This window comes from Rattus rattus, chromosome 6 (genome assembly GCF_011064425.1).
Source record: "Rattus rattus isolate New Zealand chromosome 6, Rrattus_CSIRO_v1, whole genome shotgun sequence".
Lineage (NCBI taxonomy): Eukaryota > Metazoa > Chordata > Mammalia > Rodentia > Muridae > Rattus > Rattus rattus.
Window position 1 is genome coordinate 25279239 of NC_046159.1, and position 27355 is coordinate 25306593.

The following is a 27355-nucleotide window of genomic DNA, read 5'->3' on the forward strand; positions in this document are numbered from 1 at the left end:
GAAAGGCTGGTATTGAAGTTCAGACAGGTGAAGATCGAGAGGTCCAGCAGACCCTTGCAGGGGCGATATCGACTGGGCCTCTGGGTGGTCTAGACACAGAAACCTGAGTCGGCTTTTAAGTCTTCCAGACTGAACAATACGGATAACTAAATGAGAAGGGGAGGGGGTAAAGAGGACCAAGGGCAGAACCCTGGCACATACCAGGGCTGGGAAATGGGGAGGAGCTGAGAGACAGTTGACGAATGTGGGTGAGAAACCTTGGCAAGCCCCAGGAATCGCAGCAGAGGCTGTCGCCGCTGACATGTCCATGCCTAGCAGGAGAGGAGGAACCGACCAATGCCTTCAGCAATATTTAAGCAGCTGTGACCTTGAAAAGGGGAGAGCGAGGGCAAGCATGATTGGGGTGAGCTCCAGAGGGAAGGGAGAGTGACTTAAGAGAAAAAGCAAGCCTGATGCAATGTGGGGGCCTAGTTTCATCCTGATTTAAATGAAAGCAACTGGAAAGAGACATTTTCAAGGCAACCAGGGAAATTTACATGCAGACAGGGTATTAGCAGAGATTAGAGAATTACCATTAATTTAAGTAGGTGTGATAATGATACTGTTATTATACCTTTTAAAAGTTCTCACCTGTTAGAAATGCAGGCGGAATAAAATGATGTTATTTCTGGGGTTTTTGTTTTAAGGGAAAAAAATATTCCACCAAAATACAGGGATGAAGATTATTAGCCCTCGGTGTTTGAAGTTTCCCGGGGAAGGAGCGCAACAGGAAGACAGGGTGTAGAGGATTGCATAGAGCGTGTGAAGTGATCTCTTTGATGAATTTTCGTTGTAAAGAGTTGTGAATACTGGGGTGACTGGAGGTACTGCTCTTTACAGTGGAGGAGAGCATGCTCCATTCAGCAGCGTGGCAGCCAGCTCCATGTACTGGCCACCCACTGCAGGAAAACTCCTAAGCACTGCAAAGCAATCAGCGAATCCCGGAGGAAAGTAATTGTTTAATCACTGTAAGTGCACAGGAAATGTGAGCTTGCACTTACCACGGGGTGGGCGCTGTATAAATGCCCTACAGACTTTCAATATGTCCTAGTAAAACATAATGAGTCTGCTCCATTCCACAATCCCAGCCCCATGGGGTTGCTCTTCGGATTGAAACCCAGGCAGCAGCTCTGGTCAGGAGAGCCTCTCTTCTCCCCTGCCTCCTGTGGATGAGTACAGTCGCAAACATCCAAGCTTCCCCCGAGAAGGTTTTACAGCATGCACCTGTCTGGGTATCCGCCCTGGACTTGGTCACAAGGGAATGCATTCAAATTAAGCCCCGGGATTCTGCTGCCCCTCCCTGCTTACAAACCATTAGGCTAGGTCAGCCCAATACGTTCATTTGCCAACACGGACTCCCTAATTTCGTGAATGGAACAAGACTAGAAACCCAGTGCATTGCTGGATAGGGAGAGGGAGTGGAGAGAAGGAACAGAGGGCATTTCTGCTGGGGATGGACAATTTTGTTATGTTCCCCAGGGAGGAGTCAAGTGTCTACCCAGGTAGACAGTATCTGTTGAGTGCCTCTGGCATACCAGGCTGTGCTGCCATCATTGTCACGGGAGACTCAGCGGCAGATGAAAGGGCTGGCCATTGTGCATGTACGTATCTCCTCATGGTGAGGAGATGAGCAATAAGTACCACAAGGCAACTTGTGAATGTGCCATCTAAGCTCATAAGAATGGAAAGAGAATTAAAGGGTGGGGGGTTGGGGGAGAGCGTGCTGTTAGGCAAGACCCCCTGGGGAGGTGACATTTGAGCAGAGAAAAATTAAAACCTACAATAAAAAGCAGGTGCCGAGCTCGGCTGCCAGCATTAGAACGCATTAGAACACATTAGAACACATTAGAACGCCCGGGCTTGAATCTGCACAAACACCTCTCTATAGGAAAGATGTCCGTGCAAAGACCCTGGGCTATAAGACAGTCGTGTGCTCTAAGGAAACAAGAAAGGAAGGAGAGGATAGAGACCTAGATAGGGAACATCAGGAAGGATGAATGGAGCCAGGGTCGGAAAGGGATTTCCAGAGTAGCTTTTGGGTGGACGACTCATGGGAAGTCAAGGGGTCGCTGAGCAGAGGAATGATGTCATTCAGTAGCACATTAAAAAGCTGAAGGGCCGAGAGCCAAAAAGAGAGGTCACTCACTGCCGTTCCATATTCAGTCCTGAAGTATTTAATTTCTGTTGTGCATGGCATTTATGGGCATTTATTACTTCGTTTATCCACATGGCTCCGGTGGTGATGTATCACTATCCGTATTCCACAGAGGCAGAGTTTGACGAACAGAGAAATTAGAGTGACCTATCCAAGGCCATAGAGGAAAAAGGAAGAGCCCTGCACACAAGCTCTGTAGTCTGTTAAATCCTGACCTGGCTGCCTCAGTCTTAGGGAAGAGTCCCTCTCCCCCAAGCAAAGCCTAGTCTGGTATATAAACCAGGGTTTAGGGACAAAAAGGCTAATGGCACCATGCCCATATGACAGTTGTTCATGTTGTCATAGCTGTGAACTTGGCCGTTGGCCAGCTTATCTCTGTCATGCCAGGCAGGACTGGTGAATGTTACCCACATGTAGCCACAGGGTGATGGCTTACAGGTCGTCACAGGACATTGATTATGTCCATGGTGTGTATGGTCAAGGTTCATGTAGGCGATAAAACGTCCTTGGTTTGATCTTGGTATACGTGCCAACAGGTAACGCGTATGTACATGCAATCCTGTGCGTGCAAGTCTGGATGTGTGAGGCTACATATCCGAGAGTGAGTGTGTTTGTGTGTATAGATGTGCTTCTGTGTGCAAGACTGTGCAAGAATATGTTTGAGGGGCTAAAAGTTTGGGTGAGAACTCTGCATTTTTATGAGGGCTCTGAGTGTGTGCATGGAGTTAGGAATGTGGATATGGGCATGCTGGCACCAAGAGAGGGGTGTGTGTGTGAGTGTGTGTGTGTGTGTGTGTCTTTGCTCACCAAAGCGGGTGTGCACAAATATGTTGAGTGTTACATTCTGACTGATTTATCAGAAGAAAGTAGGTATTCCATGAACCTACGAGTTAGATGTGTACTGTGAGCAGAGTTAGCACTTACAGGTCGGTTAAAGCTATGAGACAGGTGATTGGCTGGGTGAGGTCCAATGTTTTTGTCTAATTGTAGAGATTTTTCTATGGAAGACATAATCAAGGCTTTTCCATTCACAGCCCAGAAGCCATCCCCCATCTCCCACCCCCCACAGAGGCCTGGAGTAGAGGAGTGGAATACTGGGGACACCAGGGGCAGTGTGAAGTTAGGCAAGAGGCACAGCTGAAGTCTTAGCCGTGGGTCCTGGAGAGGTCATCAGCCCTCTCTTAACTCTGGTTTCCCATCATCCAAATGACACCAGTGCGTAATTATAGTTATTAGCATAATGTATTAACCAGGCTGTACTATTAAGAATGTATTAGGCGCAGAGCTCTTCTTAGGACATTACTGAGGCAAGAACACTGCACAAACACAGGTCTCGTCATTGGCCTGACTTCCCCATTCCTGAGGGTGCAGGAAGGTGAATTTTAGGTTTCTGCAACTCTGGTGCTGAGCTGCAGGGCTCACGGCAAGGCAGCCTCTGAAGCTGCCACCGGCTCCATGGCCCCGATCCACCCTATTGAGTCATCTTTGCTCGGCAGCCTGGCTCCAATCTCTTCCAAGTAATGAAGAGGTATCCTTTGAGGGAAGCTGGCAGGATGTGGTGAAGGCTCAGCTCTGTAACTCATGTGGTGCTGCCAGCCTAGCGCCCAGAGGCCACCTCGCTCCTGGGGCTCCGATTAAACCAGACTTCGAGCCGGACAGCTAAGTGCCCGGGCTTGCGAAGTAGAAGCAGAGAAGGTAGCATGAGCCCTGGCCTTCTGGGGCTAGGGGAGGTTGCTAGAGGGGAGAAGGAAAGGTAGTTGAGACTTGCTCGGCTCACTCAACTTGCAAACTGACTTTCTGTTCTGAATGGATCTCCCCAAGGGTCACACTGAGGTGATATATGGAAAAGGATTATATGCCTTGAGCCTGTAGTGCAATGATGAATAAGTTCATATGTCTACGGCATTTCACTGGTGCATGGTGTGTGTGTGTGTGTGTGTGTGTGTGTGTGTGTGTGTGTGTGTGTGTGTGTACACTCGATTGATTCCCCCATTGCTTCCAGTCCCTCAGGAGCCAGGATTTATTTATGGATTCTGTGACAAGTAGCGACTGCTCTATTATGTGCCCGGCCATGTCCTGCATTGGATGTAGAAATGAGTTGGCCACAGGAGTGGCTCTGGAAAGCTCGTTCTAGTGTAGGGAGCCGTGCGATGCATATAAACCTCGGCAATGCACCAGGAACGAAGCCGGATGTTGCAGCCAGTCAGTCATCAGGAGAGCCTCTGAGAGCTCACAGGTATGTGCACCAGGAACGAAGCCAGATGTTGCAGCCAGTCAGTCATCAGGAGAGCCTCTGAGAGCTCACAGGTACGTGCTTCAGGGCGTCTCTTTAACAGCTGAGCAACTCGGGCTGAAAGAGGTCAGAGAAGCCACTCTCGAACCCAAAGCCATCTCAGTAAGAAGACTACATCTGAAGGCAGGTCTCGCAAAGCTACAGCCTACTGCTGTTCTGGAAACCAGGCCTTCTGCTGCGATTTGAGACAAGGCCTCTGTGAAATCTCTTTGCCCATGAATGGGTGGCGCCCTCTCAGTATCACATGACTAGAGGCACACAGCCACACCACGCTGTGAGACCGGTGTCTCAAAACCAAGCCCCAAACTCAGCATGCAATGGAGTCTCTACTTTAAAGAAAACCTCAACATGTTTAATGGAGACAGTTCTTTTCTGTTCTGTGGAGCCGGAACAAGGGATCCCTGGCTGGGGGTCGCAAGACTCATCTTTAGGGTGACAGCTGAGGCTGGGTAGAGGTTCCTTTTCTCATGAGTCTTTCTGGAGCAGCTGTTTGGACTTCCTCCCAGTGCTGGTTACCTGTTATTACCATTTTTTAAAAAAAGGATCAGGAAGCAAAATAGCTCACTCCTCTGCCAAGGAGAGAAACCATGAATGGAGGGTCCTTTTAGGAGGTTCTGAGCACTGACGACTGCTAGCACTGAGTCCACTGGGAACTGGAAAATTCCCTCATTTTGGCAATGAAATCAGTGGGACTGCCCACGGGAAGGTACTGCTGAGGGTCTGAGGAAGAGCTCAGATTCCAGCAGGTGGACAAGAGAGCAAAGGGAAGGGAGGATCCTTTAGCATTGACCCTTCTGGGAGCTCGCCAGGGAGGAAAGGAGAGTTAACTAGAAGAGAAATCCTGGGGTTGTGACTGGAGATGTAAGCAAGTGTTTGCACCAAAACAAAACAGCCTGTGAAACGAACAGCTTGAAGGCCAGGAGGAGATGGAGAGAGGATGGGGGAATAGAGAGGCCCTGTTACTCAGGGCCACATGGAGAAGGGAAACAATGGCTAAGTTGCACATGCTGATAGCAGCCGCCATCGATTAAGCTAGCACGCATTCAGATGCTTTGCGTTTGAACCCGTTTTCCACTCCATACCACTCCTAAATGAAGTCCAGTTTCGGCGACAGGTTCGGATGTAGTTTGTCCCTGTCAGAATTTGTGCTGAAGCTTGACTCCTAATATATCTCAATATATAAAATCTGAAGGTGGTGTGACCTTTAGTAGGTGGAACTTAATAGGAAGTGATTGGGTCATGAACTTCAAGGGATTAATGCTGGTCTCTGAGCAATAGATTAATTCCCACAAGGGCAGCTTAGGTCCCGCAAGGGTGGCCTGCCATAACTTAGCTCAGCCTGCCTCTCTCTTCTCTCTCTCTCTCTCTCTCTCTCTCTCTCTCTCTCTCTCTCTCTCTCTCCCTCCTCCTCCCTCCCCCCCTCTCTCTCTCCTCTCTCCACACATACACCGCACAACATCTTGTGCCAGCTGCCATGTTTAGGTACAGCTAGTCCTAGCCATATTACTTGGACTTCCCAACTTCTAAAATCCTGAGCCAGTCATTTTTTTTTTTTATACATGCAACATCAGGAATTTGGTGACACTAACAGAAAACAGACTGAGGTAACCACACATCCCTTACTAGTTCCTTCCACCAAGAGGAAATTGCCTCGAAGTCCAGGCATTAGGAAGGACTGAATATTCATCAAGGCTCCCTGTATGCAGAGAGCTGTGAGGTGGGGTGGGTTGCCAGGAGACACTGCAGGCAGCCCCTCTCTGCAAGGGCAGGGCTGAATGAGATGGGGCTAGGTCTCTCAGTGATGATCAGAGACCTCGGATTAGAATGTTTCCGTGTTTTGCTTGCGGAAGTAGAGTTGGCTTTTGACAGAGTGTTGCTCTGCAGCTCACCGGGCCAGGAGGCTGCTACTTACTTCACAGTGACCATGAGCCCACGGCAATTCTCTTACCTCATCTTCTATACGCAGTGGTTTTTCTACCTGTGGATCATGGCCCCTTTGGGGGATCGCATATCAGATAGCCTGCATATCAGATATTTACATTACGATTCACAACAGTAGCAAATTTATAGTTAAATAATTTTACAGTTGGGGTCACCACAACATGAAGACATGTGTTAAGGGTCGCAGCATCAGGAAGGTTGAGAAACGCTGGTCTGCAGTGTTCAGATTTCAGGTATAAGCCTCCCAAGTTGCTTTTGTTTTTGTTGCTGCCCCATGAAAGAAACTTCTCTCCCCTAAATTAAACCGGGTAAGCAGCTTTAATGCATAAACAGACCATATCATACTTCCACGAAGTAGAAGGCTTATGGTCTTCCTTCTCCACTTTCCTCTTAACTGTGATGTTCCTGGAGCGGCTGGTGGGTTACCACAAGACCAGTCTCTTCTTCCTGACGATATCTGAGCACTGCAGCGTGCTCTCAAGAAAGGTCTGGCTGAAGGGGACAGTCAGATGCCCACTACCTAGGACTCTGTTGGCCATCTTTCCCCTGATTCGAGGAGTGGGAAGATCTGAGAAGGTTTTACCCCAAAGAAAAGTAAGTGAGAAAGCAACAGGGGCTCGAGGTAGAGCCCCTGGAAAGGTCTGGAAGGCCCTGAAGCTGGCTGGCCCTGAGAAGACTAAAACTGCTTTCTGTGCCGTCAGCCCTCGCCATACTGAGATCTTCCATACCTTTCTATGTCACTGTCAGAGTGCCACTAAGCAGAGGACATCTACAGCGACGTCTACAGCGAGCTATGACCGCCAGTCCCTGGAGCAGAGACTAACAGTAGTGGTAGTCATTAAAAGAGCCTGGCTCTATACAGGGCTTAACTTTCTCTTGTGGTGACTTCCCACCCAGAGTCAAATCCCCACCACTCAGCGAAACAAACATTTTGGTACCAGGAGCCTCATTTACGACAACTATCATTGCATCCCATGCAATGTGTCCCAGAGTGAGCTGTGGGTGCACACAGGCGTCCGTCTTCGGCTCAGGTAATTTCTGCCACACATCCCAGGAACTCTCGGGCCTCGGGCCTAGCTCCCTAGTTTCTCCCATCCAACTATCCCACCTCTAGGTTTCTTGTTGTCCCATTCCTTGCCCCTGCTCTCCTCCAGCTCAGTGATGAGCCATCTGGTCTCTGCAAAAGCAATCTAGCAGGAAGAAGCAGGAAATACAGCATCTCCTCCCGCAGCTGGGAAGGAGGTTAATACTCAAGTGACCTGGGGTTGTGGGTAGAGGGAGGATTTAAAGATGAAACGGCTTAATAGCCTCTGGAAAAAGTAAGAAGGGGGGGACACAGATTTGGTCTTTTTCTCTTTTAAAATCAGTTCTATTCGGGTGCGATTATATACAATGAAATCCACTCACTCTAAGGGCATGGACTGATATGATCCGACAGACGTCCGCCGCTGTGTAACTGCTGTCATTATCAAGATGTAGAGCATTTCCACGGCCCCAGATGACCCGTGTTCCCTCTGAATCAGGCCTTTCCTGTGTGGCGGAAACAGACCCTCCGCCTTTTCTAGACTGGCCTTGGTTTACTGGAACACATTGGAAATCCATCCATATTGGGGCTGGTTCGCCTTTACATGTCATATATTCTGCTATACAATTATGTTACAACTTGCTTGTCCCTTTAGCAGATAAATGGGCATTTAAGCTGTCCCTTTTCCCCTACTATGTGTCTCTGCTGCTATGAATAGTTTTGTGTCCCTATGTGTTTTTATCTTGAGTAAACACAGTTGCGGAGGCATACGGCAAGAGTGTATTTAACTTTATAGGAGACAGCCAGACTGCCTTTTTGCCTTCCCACTGCAAGTGTGGAACTTCCAGAACTATACAGCCATGGCGACGCTGTGGTCAGGAATGAAAGGCTCACCTACATGGCCTTCCCCTCATGGTGTGCCTTTCTGTTCACTGCTGTACCTGTTCCTCTTGAAAGCCCTGCGAGGCCAGATGCTGCTGTTGGCCTGGTAAAATTAGCGAGAACAGATAAGTGACTCAGGAACACACTGGGATTGGGACCATGTCTGGGGACTTACAATGCCTTGCAGCTGTACCACAAGCCAGCCTGGGATAGGATGACGGCAAGACCTTGGGTCAAGAAGAAATGCTTCATTTGCACTCTGTGGACATACGGACTATACTCGGGAACACTGACCATTCACGTGGACAGGCTGTAGTGGTCTGCCCTAAAACAGCCTTGGGCTGGTACCACCCTAGAAACCCCAGGAGCAAACCTGCTATTCCTTTCCTCCTGTCTCTTGGGTTCCCTCACAGCCGCTGGAACGCAGTTCCCTCAGGTGGGTATGGTTCTCCAGAAGGATGGGAAGAGAAGGAGGAAAAGAGAAAGAGAAAAGAGAAGCTGTGACCTATTGATTAGGGAACCAGGTACAACGTCAGGGTAAGCATCAGACTTGAGCAGAGGAGATCACATGAGGCTATAATTTAGCTTACTCATGGCTTCCTCCCAGTTGCAACCACAATGGAGCCTTGGCCTATGCCAACGCACTTAGATCCAGCCTTGTCCCAGTGATCTCAGTTTCCCAGTAGAGCCAGGGCACAATCCCTGCAACAGCCTGTCGAGCTGTCACTGTGCCTTAACTACCAGCCAGCCTCATGACTGTATTAACCACCTTTCCTGTTGCCCTCACCCAGCACTGATGCAAACTACCTATGAGAGGAAGTGTTTACTTTGACTAACATTTTCAGTGAAGGAGGGGTTGGTCCATCACTTAGGTGGGAGGATGCAATGGCTGGGTCAGTTCAGTCAGTGCCAGCAGGAGTGTGTGGTTGGGCTCCTAGCATGGTAGCCAGACCTGGAAGCAGTAATCTCTGGTTCAAACCAGAACTGAGTGGACTCTTCACAAGCTGGACTTCATGTCTAAAGGGTCCACAGACTTCCAGAACACCATGGTCACTAGCTGGGAACCAAGAGATCAAGCACATGGCCCTGAGAGTTTAGTGCTGCCATAAGTTTGGGCAAGTCTCTTAGCCCTTTCTGTTTTGTACAAAAGGGGCTGGCAGTGCACACCATGAAGAGTTACCATGAGGAGAAAGGTAAGCACGTGTAAACTTGACATACCATTAGCAGTTCGCAAACACAAGGCCCCTCTGTTTCTTTTTCTACTGCGGGGGTCTTGTTGGGGGTTGGGGTTTTGTAAAGATGAACAATCGTATGTGTAAAAACTTAGGAACAGTATAAAGTGATAAAACACTGTTAGTGGTATTTTCTTCCACATTTAACTATCATTTATCTGTCGCCTGTCACTTATCAGTCATCTATCTTCCGTCCTGATCACTCAGACCTGAAACAATACCTATGCTCTTCCTGTTTTTCCACTGATGTCTCTTTTGTTGTCCAGGACCAGTACTCCTGATACATCACATGCAGTTCCCTTGTCTCCTCTGTGTCCTCTGGGTCGAATTCCATCTCCTGTGGTTTATATGTTCTCAGAGGTTTGGGAGAGGTATTAGTAGAGTATCCCTATTTTAGAACCTAAATCATCTGTGTTTCTCATGATCACACCCAGGCTATTAGTTCCAGAGAATGGGGGTCACAGGGGAAGCACCTTTCCCCTGGTAGATCCCATTTCATCTATAATGAGAATGAGTTGGCTCTTTGGATCCCTTCTTAACACTCTACCTCAGGGTAGGGGGAAGGGCAGTCTGCAAAGGCTCTAGGTAACATTTAGCCCATGGAAGCTAAGGCCTGATCAGGTCAGGGGACTTGGAACATGACCTTGGGCAGGGAAAGGGATCTGAACCTGCAGCTCAACCTGGGCTAAAACCTCAGTCAAGGAAGGAAGCTTTGGGAGTAGTTGGGGAGGCTCAAGGGAAGTGGATGGAGGGACAGTGGGAAGGGGGGTGGAAACCTCAATTTCCAAGGGACCACAAAGCATTGACTGAAAACAAAGACTGAACCCCAACAGCATTGCCAACTAGTCAAACCTGGAGAATGGAAGGCTTCCCAGACATTAGGCTTGTATCAGCCATGGTTTGTGTCAGTGCAGTTTGAAAACCAAGGGTCTGGGTCCCTTTGGGGTCTGCCTTCCATGACTGGACAGCAGAGCAACTCACAGCCTGCCTTAGAGATAGGCAGTCCCCTCAGGCACCCTGTGTCAGCTGGTAACTGAGGCTTGGTAAATTCTCATTCCTAAAATTCCATCCCCTGACTGGGCCATGGGCTGCTTGTCTGCCTATGTGCTTGATGGCCCTGCCAGGAACTCTAAGGCTCCCGTGGACATAGGAGAAGCTGGTGGACTGGGACTGGAAGTGTAGGCAGGGGTTTACCTGAACACTTGGTTTACAAGTCTCACCTCCCATTGTTGGGACTCTGAGCCCATCTGCTTCCTGTAAGACGCCTTCCTTCAACTCCCCTTCTCAAGCCAGGAAGTTCTGTATATTATTACAATATCTTTCAGCTCCAGACAGTTTTCTATAAAGTTTCTGATTTATCCCAGAAAGCCAAAGCTGAAGGAGAAAGTGGGGGAAGCTAGAAGACTGATCATAGGACAATTCTAGAGACATTGTCTTTATATCCTGGGCCTCAGTTCTCATCTGTAGATGAGTGGTTAGAACCATTTAGTTTTCCTCTTCTCCCTCCTCCTCTCCCTCCTCTTCCTCTTCTCCCTTCTCTCCCTCCCTCCTCCTCCTCCTTCTCCTCATTATTATTATTTGTTCTCCTCATCCCTCTCTCCGTAGGGGGTAACATGTTCACATGTCACATGTTCCTGTGCATGCAGAAGTCAAAGTTGACACTGGATATCTTCCTCCATGGATTTTTCTTTTGTTTTTGTTTTTTTTTTTTTTTGTGGGTAGTTAGAAGCAGATTTTCGAGGGGACATTGGGAGCAAATTCTGATTGAACATTGGTTGGATGGCCGGGGGGTTTCTGGGGATCCTCCTATCTCTGTGCCCCAACAGCTGGGGTGCTAGCCAGGTGCTGGAACTCAGGACCTCATGTTTGGGTGATAAGCACCTAACTCCTGAGCCACCATCCCAGCCCCAATTATTTTCTCTGTTTCCCTTTTATTTATTCTTTGGCCATATTAGACGTTGGACTCATGCTCTTAGACATGCTAAGCCTCCATTCTCTCATTGAGCTGTGCCCTCAGCCCTTGCCCTTTCATAATGCCATATTAGTTGAATAACAAATTAACAAATCTATAATCATGGGCTATATCTTAAACTATAGTTGACAATCCTTTAAACTAGAAGATTCCAGATAAAACCCATACGTGACTCCTGAAGTGACATCTGTATTTGTGTTGGTTTCTGACACTCTCTGTTCCCATCCAAGTATATATTCAGTTTTACTGTATTTACAGTAATAACATAAACATGAATTTATAGTTGGGTGTTTTTTGTGGTCACTGTCACACAAAGTACTGCTTTTCCTCCTCCTCCCCCTCTTCCTCCTCCTCCTCCTCCTCCTCCTCCTCCCCCTCCTCTTCTTCCTTCTTCCTCCTTCCTCCTCCTCCTCCTTCTCCTCTTCTTCTTCTTCTTCTTCTCCTTCTTCTTCTTCTTCTTCTTCTTCTTCTTCTTCTTCTTCTTTTTTTTTCCTCAGCTTCATCTGTTGCAGGACCCAAAGTTAACATCTTTGTCTGCGCATAAAACATGGAGTGCACACACGTAGAATTCACATTTGGGGACGTCCTAGTTTACATTCTATTGCTATGATAACCACCATGACCAGAGGCAACTTGAGAAAGAAACCATTTATTTGGCTTACACTTCAATGTAATGGTTCATCATTGAGGGAAGTCAGAGCAGGAACTCAGAAAGGACCCCGGAGGCAGGAGCCAGGGAGTACCATCTTGCGTCCTGTGGCCTGCTCAGCTTGCTTCTCTATACAACACAGGATCCTGCCCAGGAGTGGTACTTCCCCCCGTAGCCTGGGCCCTCCTGTGTTAGTGATTAATCAAGAAAATGCCCCCCACAGACTTCTCTACAGGTCAATCTGATGCAAGCATTTTCTCAATTGAGGTTCCCAGATTTCTCCGGGTTTTCCAATTTAGCCCTAAGTGTGGACATCTATTCACAGACCAAGAGATAAAGTGCTCGTTCTTTTGGACAGGCATGCAATTACAAGGTATGGACGAAGGTCCTACAGGTTTATCACCTTGCTGCCTGGAGTATTGTTTCTAGCTGTTCTTTCTTCCCACAAAGCAATGCTCCCCTAAAAATTTGGAATAAATACCTTTCTGAGAAATATTTGAGTCCTCGCAAGTATAAAATCCCAGAAGTGGTATTTCTGGATGGGAAGACACGTCCTTTCTAATTCCCCCAAGCAGCTATAAGAATTCATACCTACTCAGGCAGAGCCGAGAGCCCCATCTCCCTCAGCTTTATAACACTGGGAGTTAGCAATCTTGTTAATGTTTGCTCATCTGATGGATAGGCTATGGTACCTCAGTGCTAGCTTAATTTGCATTTTGCCGGTTACAAGCTTTGTGGAACATCTCTTCATGTATCTATTGGCGCCTTAGATTTTTCTCTTCTTCCAAGAACTAGTTTCTCACTTTTCTCTCCTGGCTTTGCCTTTTCCTTGTGGATGAATTAGAGCTCGGTGTAAAAAGACTACTAACTTGACAGAATAGCCGAGAGAAGCAACGTAAGACACAAGAGGTTTGTCTTGGCAGTTTTAGAAGTCACAGCTCAGCATGGCAAGGAAGACATGGGGACCAGAGCAGCTTCAACCATGGTGGTGGGAACCACTGTTCTGTGATGGTGTCGATTTGTAGTGTGGGTTTATTCATATGCTAGAAGCTCAGGAAGCAAGAGACAGGACCAGAAAGGGCTCCCTACCCACCTCTATCAGCCAGGCCTCTTATCCTAAAGGTTCAGCAGCCTTCCCAAACAGCACCACCAGTTAGACCAAGTGATCAAATACGGGAAACATCAGACCGATGTCCTAATAACTTCTTCTCTTCATGGTGCAAACCGCCTTCCCAGTCTACTGCCTTTGACCTGTAATAGCATTGTTTTATAACAACTGGGCTTCACTGTACAGTACTAGCTAGCTTTGAACCTGTCAAATGGCTCAGGCCAGCCTCAAACTGAGTTTCCAATACACCACAATGCCAGCATATCTTTTTCGAAATGGCGTCTTTGTCTTCTCTTTTGTTCAAAAACATCTCCCTATGGCATAAGCTCTGGTTGTTTCCTTATGATTTTTTTTTTTGCTTAAACATATACTTTCTGTGTTATTATGTCTCTCTATGCAAGGTAGGTTCCATTGTTTCTTTCTTCCATGGATGTAGCTGAATGTTGCACCCTACATAGATCTCTGATCTCATAACTTAGGGACTCTTAAGAGGTACCTGGGTGGCAGATTCCAAATTTGGGTTGGTGGGGGGTGTCTGCAAAGTGGCACAAAATTTCTGCTCCCTGGAGACATAACTGTTTGCACTTCGTTGTTCTACAAAATGTGCTTTAAGTTAAGTGTTGGATTAGATAAGGTACTTTGGACCTAAAGGAGGTCTGAAACCCTCTTTCACATGACCCAGGATCCATCTGGATAGACTGTCATGTCTAGACTTAAAAAAGGAGAGTTGACAACAGGACAAGTAGCTTCACCCAACAAGTGTATTTATTAGCTCCAAGTTGGCTCAAAACAGGTACCAGAATCACAGTGTGTTAGCAGGGAGGGAAACTTGGCAGCCTGCAATTTATAAAGGGACCTGGAATTTGAACTCCTGTCTGACCACATGATCAGAGTCCCTGAGGTACAGAACCTAGGCACTGGTATATTTTAAAATCTGGTGGCTCTAATAGGCAGCTAGGATTGAGAACCACTTCTCCAGTTCAACTTGCTGATCTCAGTAAAAGTACAAGTTGTCTCAATAGAGAAGATAAACGGAGGCCCAAAGAGGCAGGCCATCCAGAGTTCCCAGTGAGAACCCACTCTCTCACCTTCACCAGGCATCTTGCGGACACCTCTCACCATGCAGCACACCCCGAACTTCCAGGAGGAGGCGCTGTGGAGTACTGTCTGCGTGCTCCGACGCTTTCCGTGCCATGGGCTTTACAGCAGTTCACAGATGCGAGTCCTCGTGTTTAGACCTTGTTCTGCCTTTCAGAACTTCTAAGGAACAGAATCGTAGAGCGCTAGAATAAAAGAGTGCTCTGTGAACAGAGAATCGTGTGGGAGCCTCCTGCAGAGATAAGCACGGCAGTCTAAGAGCGGGAGACCAGGGAGACTATGCTAAAGGGCCCATGTTTGCATTGGCCCAGGAATGACTGGGAAAACCTGGATGAACAATGTGTTGTGCACACTCTTCCAGGGCAATGTTTGGTTGCAGGGGGTGGCAGGCGCGGGGCTCAGGTAGGGAAAGATGCTGAGGGGGGAAGATGCCCAGGGGTCTTCAGAGCTGGGCTCAGCCTGCCTTACACTCTGACCTTCTCCCTGTCTCTGTCTGCAGGAATGAGACCGTGCTACACCAATTCTGCTGCCCCGCCGCTGACACTGAGCAGAAGCCTGCTTGCTCTGACCTGGCTTCCCAAAGGTGCGAACTGGACCTTCCTCCACTCCCTGCCACCTTCCTTCCTGTCTGAACCCAGCATCCAACACTCGCTGCTTTGGCCTCCTGTTAGTCTTGTGTGGTCTGTTCGCCTTCCTCTGCCTTCCCACCCTCCCATTCCTCTTTCCTTCCTCTGGCCCTTTGTGAGCGATGCCCATTCTTCAAGGTCATTATACTCCATTACTCTATACCCAGCCATGTTGCTTCCGTCTGGTCGGCTTGTGTAAATTATGGATTTGGCACACAAGAGAGATGATTTTGACTTTACACACACGGGTATTCCTTGTGACCAGGAGGCTGGACTCAATGGTGCTCAACTCATGCACTCCGTCTGGCCTTCCTGTGGCAGATTCCGCTTTCCTACCAATCTTTCTCCTTCCAAAAAGGGGCCAAGGAGACTGGCTTTAATTGTAAGGATTTCTCAACCCTCACTGGGCTGGCTGACAACCTGGAGAGGAAGGGCAGTGTAGACACGGCCGGGCTTGGTGTCACTGCCCTGTGCTGTCCTCATTCTGTCTAGGCTAATCATGCTCCCTCTTGCCTCAGTCACCTTTGCTTGTGGTCCTGTTGCCACACACACACACACACACACACACACACACACACACACACCCCTCTGTGCGTCTCTTCCTCCCTGCTTTGTGCTTTTAGCGGCCCTCCTCCTCCTCACCCACATTGCTATCATCTCCGTCCTCTCAGTCTCTGCCAATCTCTCACGTTTCCCTTCCATTCCGTCTCTCCTTCTCCATCCCGGCCAGCTTCACATCACATGTATTCTGGCCCCATCTCGAATCTCCAGATATGGAAATTACATTAATTCTTTAACGTCCCTGGCCCTCAGATTCCTCTTCTGTATAGTGAGTAGAGGGTTGGGTCTGTCTAGAAAGTAGTGTTTACACGCAATGTCACTGATCTCTGAGTAGCCCAGTGAGGCAGAGCAGGCAGGTGATCCTCCCTGCCGTGCGTGGGTGGAAAGGGAAGTTGAGTCACAGACAGTCCAGTCATATGTAGTCAATACCGACACATGGGCTTGAACTTGGGATCTTGAAGTCTCAATATTTACCATTTTCATATTTGAGATTCCATGACTCTATAATTGTGTCCCCTTTTACTCCTTGGAAAACAATGAGGAATATTTTTAAAAAAGCACACATATACACCATCCATACACACACACATATGCACACACACATACACCAAAAGGCACTGCTACTCAGATGTCCTTAAGAGGAGTAATAGCAAAAATAGGACTCTGAGGTAGACACTAGAGCCCAACAGAGGGACACATAGTCCAGGTTCTTAAATCCAAGGCTTAGGAAGAGGTGGGGGTTCCCTGGAGCTGGCCAGGATGGAGAAGGAGAGACAAAATGGAAGGGTTAGGTGTGCTCCATTTCATGTGGGCTCTCCCAAGTTTGGGGTATAAGACACACACGTCTCACTTGGCCCCTTGAGGAGCTCTGTGCTCCCATCTTGTAGGGACCAGGGATAACACCAAAGTGAAAACTGCTCATCAGAAAGTTAGGAAGAAGAGCAATGGAAGGCACAGAGGAGAGGAGGGGAGGAGAGAGGAGAGGAGTTCCCAAGCAGTCAGTGCCATCTTCGACGAACATTGTGCTGGTACTGCCTAAGCATCAGAGTCCTTTGGGAAGGGTAAGCAGGGATGCTAGGCCTGGGTGGGGCACACTCTTTCCTTGCTTCTCTGCCACCCTCACAGTCTTCTGTGTCCTACTGTATGACTGCCCTGGACCCACTGTATCCAGCAGTATCAGGAAGGAGTGCAGTACCCTGCAAGGGTGAAGGTTTTCAAGGCTTGGAGTGGATGGTAGGAAACCCCTTCTCATACTTCCCAAAGGTTTGCTGTGCCTCTACCAGAGGTTCAGGCCATAGGCTTCAAGACTGGAAGTGCTGGAGGAGGAGGACAAGAGGTGGGAGGCTCTCAGGAGGCCTGTCAGGCCCCCACATGGACAGAGGGTCATTTCTGCTAGAGACAGGCAGACATCCCGGCTCAGTGGCCTGTCTCCAGATTTCAGCTAAAGTCCTGTCTGTCTGGTTTATAGTTTTCTAGTCTGTTTTATCTATTGGCCTGATGTCAGCTTCTTGGATACTTTGGGAGGAACTGCTCAACAACTATGTGTCTTTTGGTTTCTGGGAACACTCCAAACTTAGACAAATTTTCTCCCATTAGAATCCCAACATCTGCTCCTGAGCCTTCCACGGCCCCTTTGTCCCTTTCCTTGGACCAGGCATTCCACCTCCAGAGACAATAGACTAAACTTCCCCAATGCTCATCAAGAAGACTGTGTCAAGGCCAAAGGCCAGATTAAGAGGCTAGCACAGGCATGCTAGAGCCTCTGGCCTACCTGTAAACTCCTTGTCATGGCCAGAGCAGTTTCCTACCATCTCTGTCAGTCTCCAGACAGAGGACTTCTGGAGGTAAGCTTAACTGGTCTCCACAGAAGACTTTGAGTGACAAAGACTCCAAAAAACCAGCCAGTAAGATCTTTTATCCAACTCTGGAAGTTCCTCCTCTTTTTCCTCTGCTTTCCAGCTGAGGTCAAGGTCAGCAAATGTTTGTAGCATCTCAATTCTCTCATTGCGGGGCTGAGTTAGAGACCTACCTGTTTCTTAATCCTTGGGCTCTTCTCTTAGGGGATGCAAGAGTTTACCTGTCTGTTCCACTGTGTTATCGTGAGGCCAACGCTGTAGACAGAAAGTCGCAGGGGTCTAGAGGGACCCACACTGGCTCCCAAAGAGGCAAAGAAGCCCAGTCATAGGAAAGAAAGGACAGCTTCCCCGGGTCCCCAGCTGGCAGCTGTGTCAGGAATGACTCTCTCTAGACCTGGAACCTGCCAGAGAGTGCTGCTTGTTGGAGAGGGAGGAGCTGAAAATGAGGAAATCTGAAAGCTTGTCTGTGAAAGGGAGGCAGGGACAGGCACCAGGGAGCCAGGTGCAAAGGAGCCCTTGTGGACTGGCAGAGGGTGCTGAGGCAGGATGAAGAGGCAGCATTGCAGTGGGCACCAATAAGACTGACTCCCACACAGCTCAGGCAAACTGCCTCTGCCTGCTAGCCAGGGAAGTGAACCCTCAAGTGGGAGCTTGGGGAGCTAGAGGAGCCTCACTGCACATCATTGCCTCACATCACATCCCTGTGACCAGGCAGGAAACGGCAGCCATGTGCCAGCTTCTCCCTCTCTTCCCAACACTGGCTGGGGACCTGGTGCTGGCCCCCTCCTTCCCTTCCTCCACTGTGAAACCAGGGCTGTGCTCTGGGAGCTGAATAGGCTTGTAATTGCAGCTACCAGTGACATTCAGAACAATGGATGACCCAAGAGCTGGCCAGCCGCCTCCCAGCAGCTCTCAGAATTGCAGCCCACTTCTCTCCGTGGGTGGTAATAGGACCGAGGTGAGGACAGTTGGCTTCCATTAGAGGAATGGGAGGTGGGTGGCAGGATTGGCATGTGGCAGAGGAAACCCAGCAGGAGGAAGAGGAACCCACAGCTGGGAAGCCAGGGGCCCCAGCATCCAGAGGAGAGCTCTCCCTTAGTGCCTACTCCATCCCTGTTGTCTCACCCCCTTTTCCAAGCAGTCATTCAGCATACCCATGTCTGCAAGACAGATGTGATGTCCAAGTGCACACAAGGACTCGTGGCAAAAGGACAGTGACCAGTGAAATATGGCAGAGCCTGATTCAACCCCAAGGCCTAACTTTCCCTGGATGCTAATGCTGAGATTATTTCCCCACCTCTAGAGCTCAGGGAAAACCCATGTAGCCATTTCATTTGATCTGAGGTCACATATATTTCCTTTTGAAAGTCTAGTGGATGCAAAAAGAAAAATGGAAATGCTCTCCGATCATACAGCCTTAACTACTGATAATATTTGAGTGGACAGCCTTCTACTATTCTGTTTCTCTATGCCTTGGGTTTTATGTTTTCCCACATAGAAGGAGAGGGAGAGAGAGACGGAGAAGGAGAGGAAGAAGGAGAGAGACGGAGAGGGAGAGGGAGAGGGAGAGGGGGAGGAAGGAAGGAAGGAAGGAAGGAAGGAAGGAAGGAAGGAAGGAAGGAAGGGAGAGAGGGAGGGAGGGAGGGAGGGAGGGAGGGAGAGTAGCCTGCATCCTCCTCTGGTATGCAGCATTGTAGTTTTTCCAGGGCCTCCAGGAAAAACCATTCCTGCCTTGGGTAGTGACTTACATGCCTTACCTGGTAACCAGCTGACCAGTGATGCCTACAAACAAGTCCTAGAGATCCGCAGGATGCTGAACCTACTTAGTACCCTCAAGGCGGGATCATTCTGGGAGGCAGAGATCCTGCACTGGCCTGGGGAAAGCCCTAATTCATCCACCTCCAGCCTTCACCTAGCTGGCTGTAATGGGCCTGAAGCAGATCAATAGACCAGCTTGTGTTTACTAAACAATTACAGTTCTCTCATGCCTGTTCCTGTAGTCACTGAGGCCCAGAGGCTGCCTGAAACCCACCTTACCCACCGATTTAAACCAGCCAAAGAGATCATCCAGGCCACACTGCTGGGGCATCTTCCCATGATAACCTTCAAGATACCTGGGGTAGCCCCCTAACTTGCCAGGCCTCTGGCTCTGGATCCTCAGTGTCCTCACACCACGGAGGCAATGTATGTCAGAGAAGACCAAAAAAAAAGGAGCCCTCCTTCAGGGATCCTGCAGTATCCTGCCCTGGCATGGCATAGCTGACCCACTAGTCCTTAGGTGGAAACTTAAACCTCCCCAATATAAACTGCAGGACAGAGAAAAGGGGGATTGAACAGGGAAGTCTAGCCTTGCTCCTCACTGGGACTTCTGAGTAGCCTAGAGACAGACAGTGTCCATCCGAGTCTGGAGCCATGTCGAGGGGTGAGGAGCACCAGGTCAGGCTCTCTCTTTCGGTCCCATCAAAAGCCCATTCACAGAGCTCCAGAGCAGAATGAACCACACCCCAGGAGTACCTTGGGGTTCCTGCAGCGGTCGTCATCAGCGCAGATGACCCAGTTTTCTGGTGAAGCTGTTTTAGTTTTATTTACTGAAACTGTCTAAGGTGAATCCTTGCGATGTTCTTTTCTGCCTCCCGTGAGCACCATCCTCTCCTCGAAGGCCTGAAGATTTTCTAACTCACACCTTCCCGAGCTTTGTATTATTTCCCTTCTGAAAGGCACTTTTACTAGTTACTTATCATCTAACCTATCATCCAGCCATAAAAATAATTTATCATTTCCACAATGTCTAGTTCATCATGGAAAATCACCTCAGTGAGCAACATTCTATTTGTATATTACTAAAAACATGAGTCCCCTTTCCTCTCCAGGGGTCAAAGGATGCTCCCCAGAGGGTTTTGGTGCCCTCCAGAGGCAAGGGAGTAGTGAAGTGCTTGTCTGTAGAAGACGGATGCAGGGAGACTTCATGACAGTCCAATGTGGAGCAGGTGACAGTGACGACCAGAGCAATTCAAATTCAAGCTCAAATCTAGGCACGGTGCCTACAAACTTAACCTTGGTGAAGTGACTTAATGGGTCTCACCTTCACCAATGTGAGGCAGGGACAAGCAATAGCTCTCGCCTTTGCGATGTTTGTGGGGCATTAAATATGATGATGAGTTGGGAAGGTGCCTGACATGTCCTAAGAACTCAGTGGCTGCTAGCTTCTTGAAAGCTTGATGATAGAGTACTTACATAGAACACTTAAAACCTTCACTTCTGCTCTTGCACACTCATGCACACACATGCACACACACACACACACACACACACACACACACACACAGATACACTCAAGGGGTTGGGGAGCAAGATTTTGAGAAGTGTTTAAATCAATAGCTAGGGGGACCAGCAGAAGACAACTTAACATATTAAGGAATATTTTGGCTCTCAGTTTCAAGGGCTACAGTCAATGGTCTTGTGCTTCCATTGTTTCAGGGCCCCCGGGAATACCACATATTGTGGAGGGAACACGTGATGGTGGAAGTTTCTATTTCATGGCAGCCAGGAAGGAGTGAGATGGAAGGAGAGGGGTTCACAGGGAAGAAAGAGAACAGAGAAGAAGAGAAAGGGTTGGGGTATCACTATCCCTCTAAAGAGTGCCCTGACGTCTTCCCACCAGACCTCATTCCTAAGTGTCCCTCTGCTTCTTAGTAGTCCCACAAATTAGCAACCGAAACACGGTCTAAATTCCAACAGTAACTGTGCTAGACCCCTCAGAGAGGTCCTTTTTGTTTAGCATGGAAATGGTGGGCTCACCAGGAGGGACCCTCATCCAAAGAGGTCTGTTCTCACCTGGGACAAATACAGCAGTGGCTGAAAAGAGCCTGACATTCAAGACAGACTCCGAGTGGACGGTCTTACTTAAGGCAGCAGTCATAAAGGGATTGTCTCCGTTGAATGCCACGCAACCAGAGCAACAGATTTGGGGGGATTTTCTAGACATCGGGCAGGAGATGGAGAGGTTATAGCAGACCTGGGATGTCACTGTGGAGGCCGTGATAATAGAGAGAGACAAGCATTGTATCAGAAAAGTCTCCTTGCTAGCGCAGAGCTTGCCTGTCTGCTCCTTGGAGAGGAGAAATGAATTTAATCTCAAGAGTGAAGGGTTTATGGCTCAGTCCTGCCCCCAAGCTGCTGAGCAAGCTGGGCTCTCCGAGGCTTCCTCCCAAAGTCAATATGCAGTGGAGAGGCTCTGGACAGTGCCCCTCATCTCATACTGTGGCAGGCTGGCATTCCTCTCAACTAGGACTGCGGGAAATAGTGGAGCCAGTTGGCTATCATACCTTGTTTTCTATCGGAGCAAGGAAAACCAGGCAGGACTCTAGAACAGCCTCGTGGGAGGGAAGCTGAGAGGGGCACCAGGAATGCAGTAAGGAGTCTTGCCCCACAGTTACTGAGACTGAAGCAACATTCACTCTACTGGTGATGCTGCCATACCCAGTCCTGCAGTGGTTACCTTTCATAAGGACCACAGTACCCGATAGAAACGCTTCAGGCTTCCAAAGGTTTCAGTCCATGATGGAGGTCAACTGAACAACTTCACGGCAGTGAGAGCTTGTGGTAGGGGTTGTGCAAATTATGGAGGGTGAGGAAACAGAGAAAGAAGCAGGAAGCAGGGGCTGGGTATAACCTCCAAAACCCTGCTCCTAGTGATTCTCTTCTTCAGGCTGGATCCTGGCTCTCCCAGGATCCAAAACCTCCCACCTTGGTTACTTTGACTGCTCTTCTGACAAAGTACCCTGACAAGAGCAACTCAAGGAAGAAGTTAGGCTCCTAATTTGAGGTTAAGCTCTGTCAAAGCAGGCAAATCACAGCAGCAGGAAGTTTGAGGCGGCAGCCATGTTGCAGCCACAGTTGAGGAGCAGAGAAGCCAAGTGTGTGTTCAGCTCACTTTCCCCATTTCATACAGTCTTGAACTCCAGTCCAGAGAGCAGTGAGCGGACCTTCCCACCTCAGTTGCTCTAACAAAATCATTTCCAACAGTCCTGCCCAGAAGTCCCATCTCCCAGGTGACTTTAGATATCACTCCATTGACAAGGGAGATTAACAGACCACCACGGCTCCCAAAACAGTACCACCGGCCGAGGGCTGAGACCTCAAACCATGAGTCTGGTACCAGGCTCATGGACCACAAGTCCCTACTCCATGTCTCCCTGTGAGGAAAGATCTTCCTGTAGCATATGATTGCACAGAGCCTGTGAACAGTTTCCTTCCTTAGAGCTAGCTCAGGGACAAAGACGAAGAAGCAAGGTGGGTGGCCAGGGTTGGAGCAGGAGGAAAGCACAAGGATGGGATGCTACAGGAGGGAAGACGCAACCCCGCCCTGTCTCACGGATAAGTCACATGCGCAAGGTTTGGGCAGTCACTCTAACAAGCCCTAGGAGGGAGGGTTCCTTGTGGATGGACAATTGAATCTTCAGCCTCAAAATGCTGGGATCACGCACAGGGCATGTGTGGCTGGAAATCCTAAGTGCTGCCTGGACCAGCTGTGCCATTCCATTAGGGTGTGTGTATGTTCAGGGAAAGTTCTGGAGGCTCCTCATACGGCTGAGGGAGGCAAAGGTGTCAGAAGACAGGAGCTTCCTGGAGGACTGGCTAGCAAATGAAGCAAGACAATTCCAGTGGTTCGCCGTGCTCCTCGGCTGTCTAACAGGATTCGAGAAATACGAGCTCCTGAAACTGTGTTGTGTAGTGGCAAAGGGCAGAGAAGGGTCTCAGAACTCAATTTTAATACCAGAACTTCATCATGCTTGTGGGAACATGACAAGCTTGGCAACATGAAGATTTCATATACAAGGCAATTAGGTTGGGGTTGAGGTCTAAGAGAGACATTGTCCATAGGAGATGTTGAGACAAGTTGCCTGGAGTGTCCTGGGAGCTGGCAGATGGCTGATGGCTCTTGTTGCATGGATACAGCAGGAGCTGCCAGATCTCCACCAAGGCCAGCCATCTATGACCACCTCTGTGACCTCGGCAAGATAGAGTGAGGGATGGCGCTCAAACACGAAGCTACTCTCACTTTAACAGGAAGCCCTGGGGACAAAACAAAACTCAGCAGCCCCTTGTTAGGCAGCCAATAGGCCAAAGCTTCCATGAGGCCAACAGAAAAACCAAAGAACATCTCTACTAGGGCTCTAGGGAGCTGGTGGAACAAGGCTTTCACTGCAAAGGAGCTATGTCCCAAACCTAGCTTCCAGATTGGATCAAGGTGGTCAAGGAGCTGTGGACCAGGGAAGCTTATGTTAAATGCTCTCAGGAAGACATGGGAGGCTTCTGCATAGGAATCTGGGGTGGGCTGAGGGTTGTGAGAAAGAGCGGGGCAGGAAGAGTATGGCTTCCGGTGGTGCACAAGGCTCAGAAACTGGAAAGCCAGCTTCTCTTCCCTTCCAGATATTGAGATGTCTTGTCTAAAATACTGCCACACAGTGAGGAAGCAGAGTCCACTAAGGGAGGTGCCCCAGTGCCAGAGAGCACAGAAGGAGGAGCGATCAGTCCCACATTGTTCTGCCCACTTTGTGTAGGATTTTTCAGCCTTCTCCCCAACTTGGTTCTTGTCTGTCACTAACACTGGCCTTCTCTAATCTCAGCCCTTCCCTGGTCCCATCTGGGGCCTGAAAAGACACTTGGCTTCCTACGCTCCTTCCTACCATCTAAAACCACTCCATTGATTCAAAGAAAGGGGAAGAAAGAAATGTGTTTTAGTAAAGGATGAAAAATCTTGAGGGGATGTGAAGTGTGTTGTTAGCTTTTGTCTAGAAAATGCTTTGTTTCTTTGTCCCAGAAGAGCTTTGAGAATGAGTGGCAGAGTCGGGAGTGATCTAGTGTGGGTGTCCAGGCCCTCAGGAGGAGCCTCGACATGAGAGGGGAGTCCTTCAGCTTTCAAAACCCTTTCAGCAAGGTCCCTGGTAATTATTGTTATAGCTACTGCAGTGGTACAAAAATATGCACATCTGGCCCTTGCAGAGGCCACCGAGCCCTGGGGTCTGCATGTTTCCTCATCACCTGACCTCAGTGTACAGCGCTGCCAGGCAAGCTAGCCTCTGCTTGGGAAAGGTGGTCTCCTCTCCAAACAAAGCCCCCATCCCTCTCCTGTTTTCAAGTAACCCCTGTCTCCTCCAGCTCCTGAAACTGCAAAGTAGGATCTACTAGAGACCCCTAAGGAGCCAAAAGGGGACAGTCCCAAAAGGGGAGTCAGCTCCCTGAGAGAGCTTTATAGACACGGTTTACCTGTGACCCTTGGCACAGAAACTTCCCCATGACCACTGCCCAGTCCCCATTGTTCCGAACAAGTGTTCTTACTTGGGTACGTACAGCGCAACATGCTGGATGTGAGGCTGTAGGCATTTCCCAGAGATTTTAGCTAAGGCACTTGGGTCTTGGAAATGATCTATAGGTCTGAGATCAAAAGGCAAAGATAATCCTAGTCATCCAGAAAAGCGGAGAAGCAGCAAGCTGGGCCTCCACTATGAGTTCAGGCAGCACACTGTGACCTCCATGTGTCGACTTTTTACTTGCACTGCAATTGGGCGACCTCCATAGGGACATGAGGGACAGAGCAGAAGCAAAGTCCAAGTAAGTGCAGGACGTCCACCAGTCTTAGACAATGTTATAAGCATTGGGTGGAGAGGGAGTCCCAGTGGGTCTCAATGGACTTTCAATAACTCTGTTTTAGTTGGTCATGTGGGCCTTCCTGAGGAGGATGACTTGGGGACAGATAGCTCTCTATTGCTGATGTAGTTTGTGGTAGGGATGATAGTACCCATAGCCAAAGAGAATCTCTCACAGCACTCTCAGTATATGGGCAAGAAACCAATCCTATAGCATATACTGAAGCATACGCCAGTGTTTCTTCCCTTGGGAAAATAGTAAAGATTAAGCAACATATATCTACCCACCTGTCCATTCACCCATCCATTAACATTTATTATACACATCTTATGAGCCATCCCCATGTAATAAGTACCTGCGATTTAAAGGCGGGGGCGCGTGTGGAAGTCTAAAGGAGAATAGAGGTACACTGATAAATAATTAGAATGTCACTACTGAAAGAGAATCAAGTGTCAAAACTTACCCGTCCAAGGTAAGAAGGAGGACGTAGAAGGAGGATCAGCTCCTCCCACAGGCACTAAATGAGTCCTGAAAGAGTTCACAAGGAGAACAGAGTGTGTAGAAAGGTTGTACAGGAAGCAAGGGATCCTGTGAGATGCACGGTGATCTGAGAGGGCTTGGCAGACTTGGTGACGGAGTGGAGGAGTGGAGAGGTCATTCAGAGGGCTAATTGTAATGGACATCTTCCCCCAGAGGGGGAAGGGATTCCAGGCAGAGGATTCCATTTCAAGAAGGTGACTCTGACAGTGGACACAGTGGGCAGAATGGAGAAGTTACAAACCCAAGTTTCTTTGGGTTCAAGGAAAGACTTATCTATGCTGACATAGGCCAGGATGGGGCATGCACAACAGGCGTCTAGTGACCCTCAAACCACAGGTCAATTCCCATCTAAGTGACCTTCTTCATATGTGATGTTTAGTTCTGACATGTGGGTCATCTGCTGCTGGTCCCATGTGATGGTCCTCTGAGCAACGCACTGTTCCTCAGTCTCCCGAAGACCTTCACTTCCCATATGCAAATTACTGTACTCTCAAGTAGGGGCGAGCCTTTAGTGGTGCCTGGGCCCTTGTAGACATATGGGCCTAAAGTCACATGGGCAGAATCTAAGCCTCTTCAGAGCCCTTACTTTCAGTGCCACCCACATTTTACTTTTTGACCTTTTCAAGTGAATGCCCAGGACCAAGGAACAGTTCTGCTCACACGCTAGCAGTGTCCAGGGTAAGTGCATCGTCCCTGGGGCCAAGGGAGTTGAGATCACCTAGATACCCTCTACACTCTCAGAGGCAAAACTGTAAGGAAGCTATTTTATCTGCAGAATGAGTGAATGACTCCATTAACAGAACTCATGTTAAGGCTAGGCTGCCTAGAACTTGACCCATTAAGGAGCTTCAGAGACACAGCCTATGTCCTGGAAGAATCATTGCTATGGGTTCAAATACAAGGCAATGTGCACTTAAGACATCTAGGTTGGAGTAGGCAGTCCTCCATCTGCGATAGTTTAACAAGAATGGCTCCAAAATGAAATCCCAACATTTCTTCAAATACCCATCTAAACAGGGCATAGGCCCATTCTGTTGGTGCTTAGACTCAACAAAATAAAACTTATGAGCATGGAGAACTCTTCTGCTCCATGGTCAAGGGTCCGATTCATAGGTTTAAACAATGGACTCTAGACAATACCTCTCCAGGGAAGGTCACATGGTGGTAGGCACCACCAAGGAGTCTGCATGGAGGCAGTAAGCAGAGAGCAGCCAACAACCCCACAAGTGATAACACTCAGAACCAGGACCTCTTTTCTGTGCACAGAATAGGTAAGCATCAAGGAAGCCAGTCTATCTGGAGGGCTGGCAAAGGCCATATGTTACATAGAGAACCTTGTCATTCAGTTTTGTGGAGGCTAACAGAAGACCAAAGGTGGGAAGATGCCTTCTAGTTCAAAATACTTCAAGCTGTGTAATTCTGGTTCAGAAATAAACCATCCCCTTCTATTTTTTTAAGGCCCAAGTGTGAGCTAGGCACTAGGTATATGCCTTATCTGTTTCTATGGCAAAGCCTTGCAAGGTACTTATCCATTCTGTAGATGAACAGATAAAGTTGCGAAGAAGGTAGAGCAGAGCAGAATTTTAATTCATGCTTCCTAATAGTGAAGCCATGATTATCTCTCTCCGCTATCTAATCTTGACCACACTGCAGAGAGCAGTTCAGGGGGCTCATGGCCACTTCCCATCATGTTGCTTATAGGTGAGCCCAGGGAAGGAAGGCAAAGCCA

The 27355-nt window shown here is 48.7% G+C and overlaps 1 protein-coding gene across 1 annotated transcript in view; it reads left to right on the plus strand.

Annotated features, from left to right (window-relative positions):
• The window catches only part of Iqsec3 (IQ motif and Sec7 domain ArfGEF 3), a 95424-nt gene that overhangs the window by 13263 nt on the left and 54806 nt on the right, over window positions 1-27355 (plus strand). Inside the window, exon 2 of the mRNA XM_032905750.1 lies at window positions 14893-14976. Coding sequence (XP_032761641.1) covers window positions 14893-14976 — 84 coding nt within the window. The remainder of the gene's footprint in view (window positions 1-14892; window positions 14977-27355) is intronic.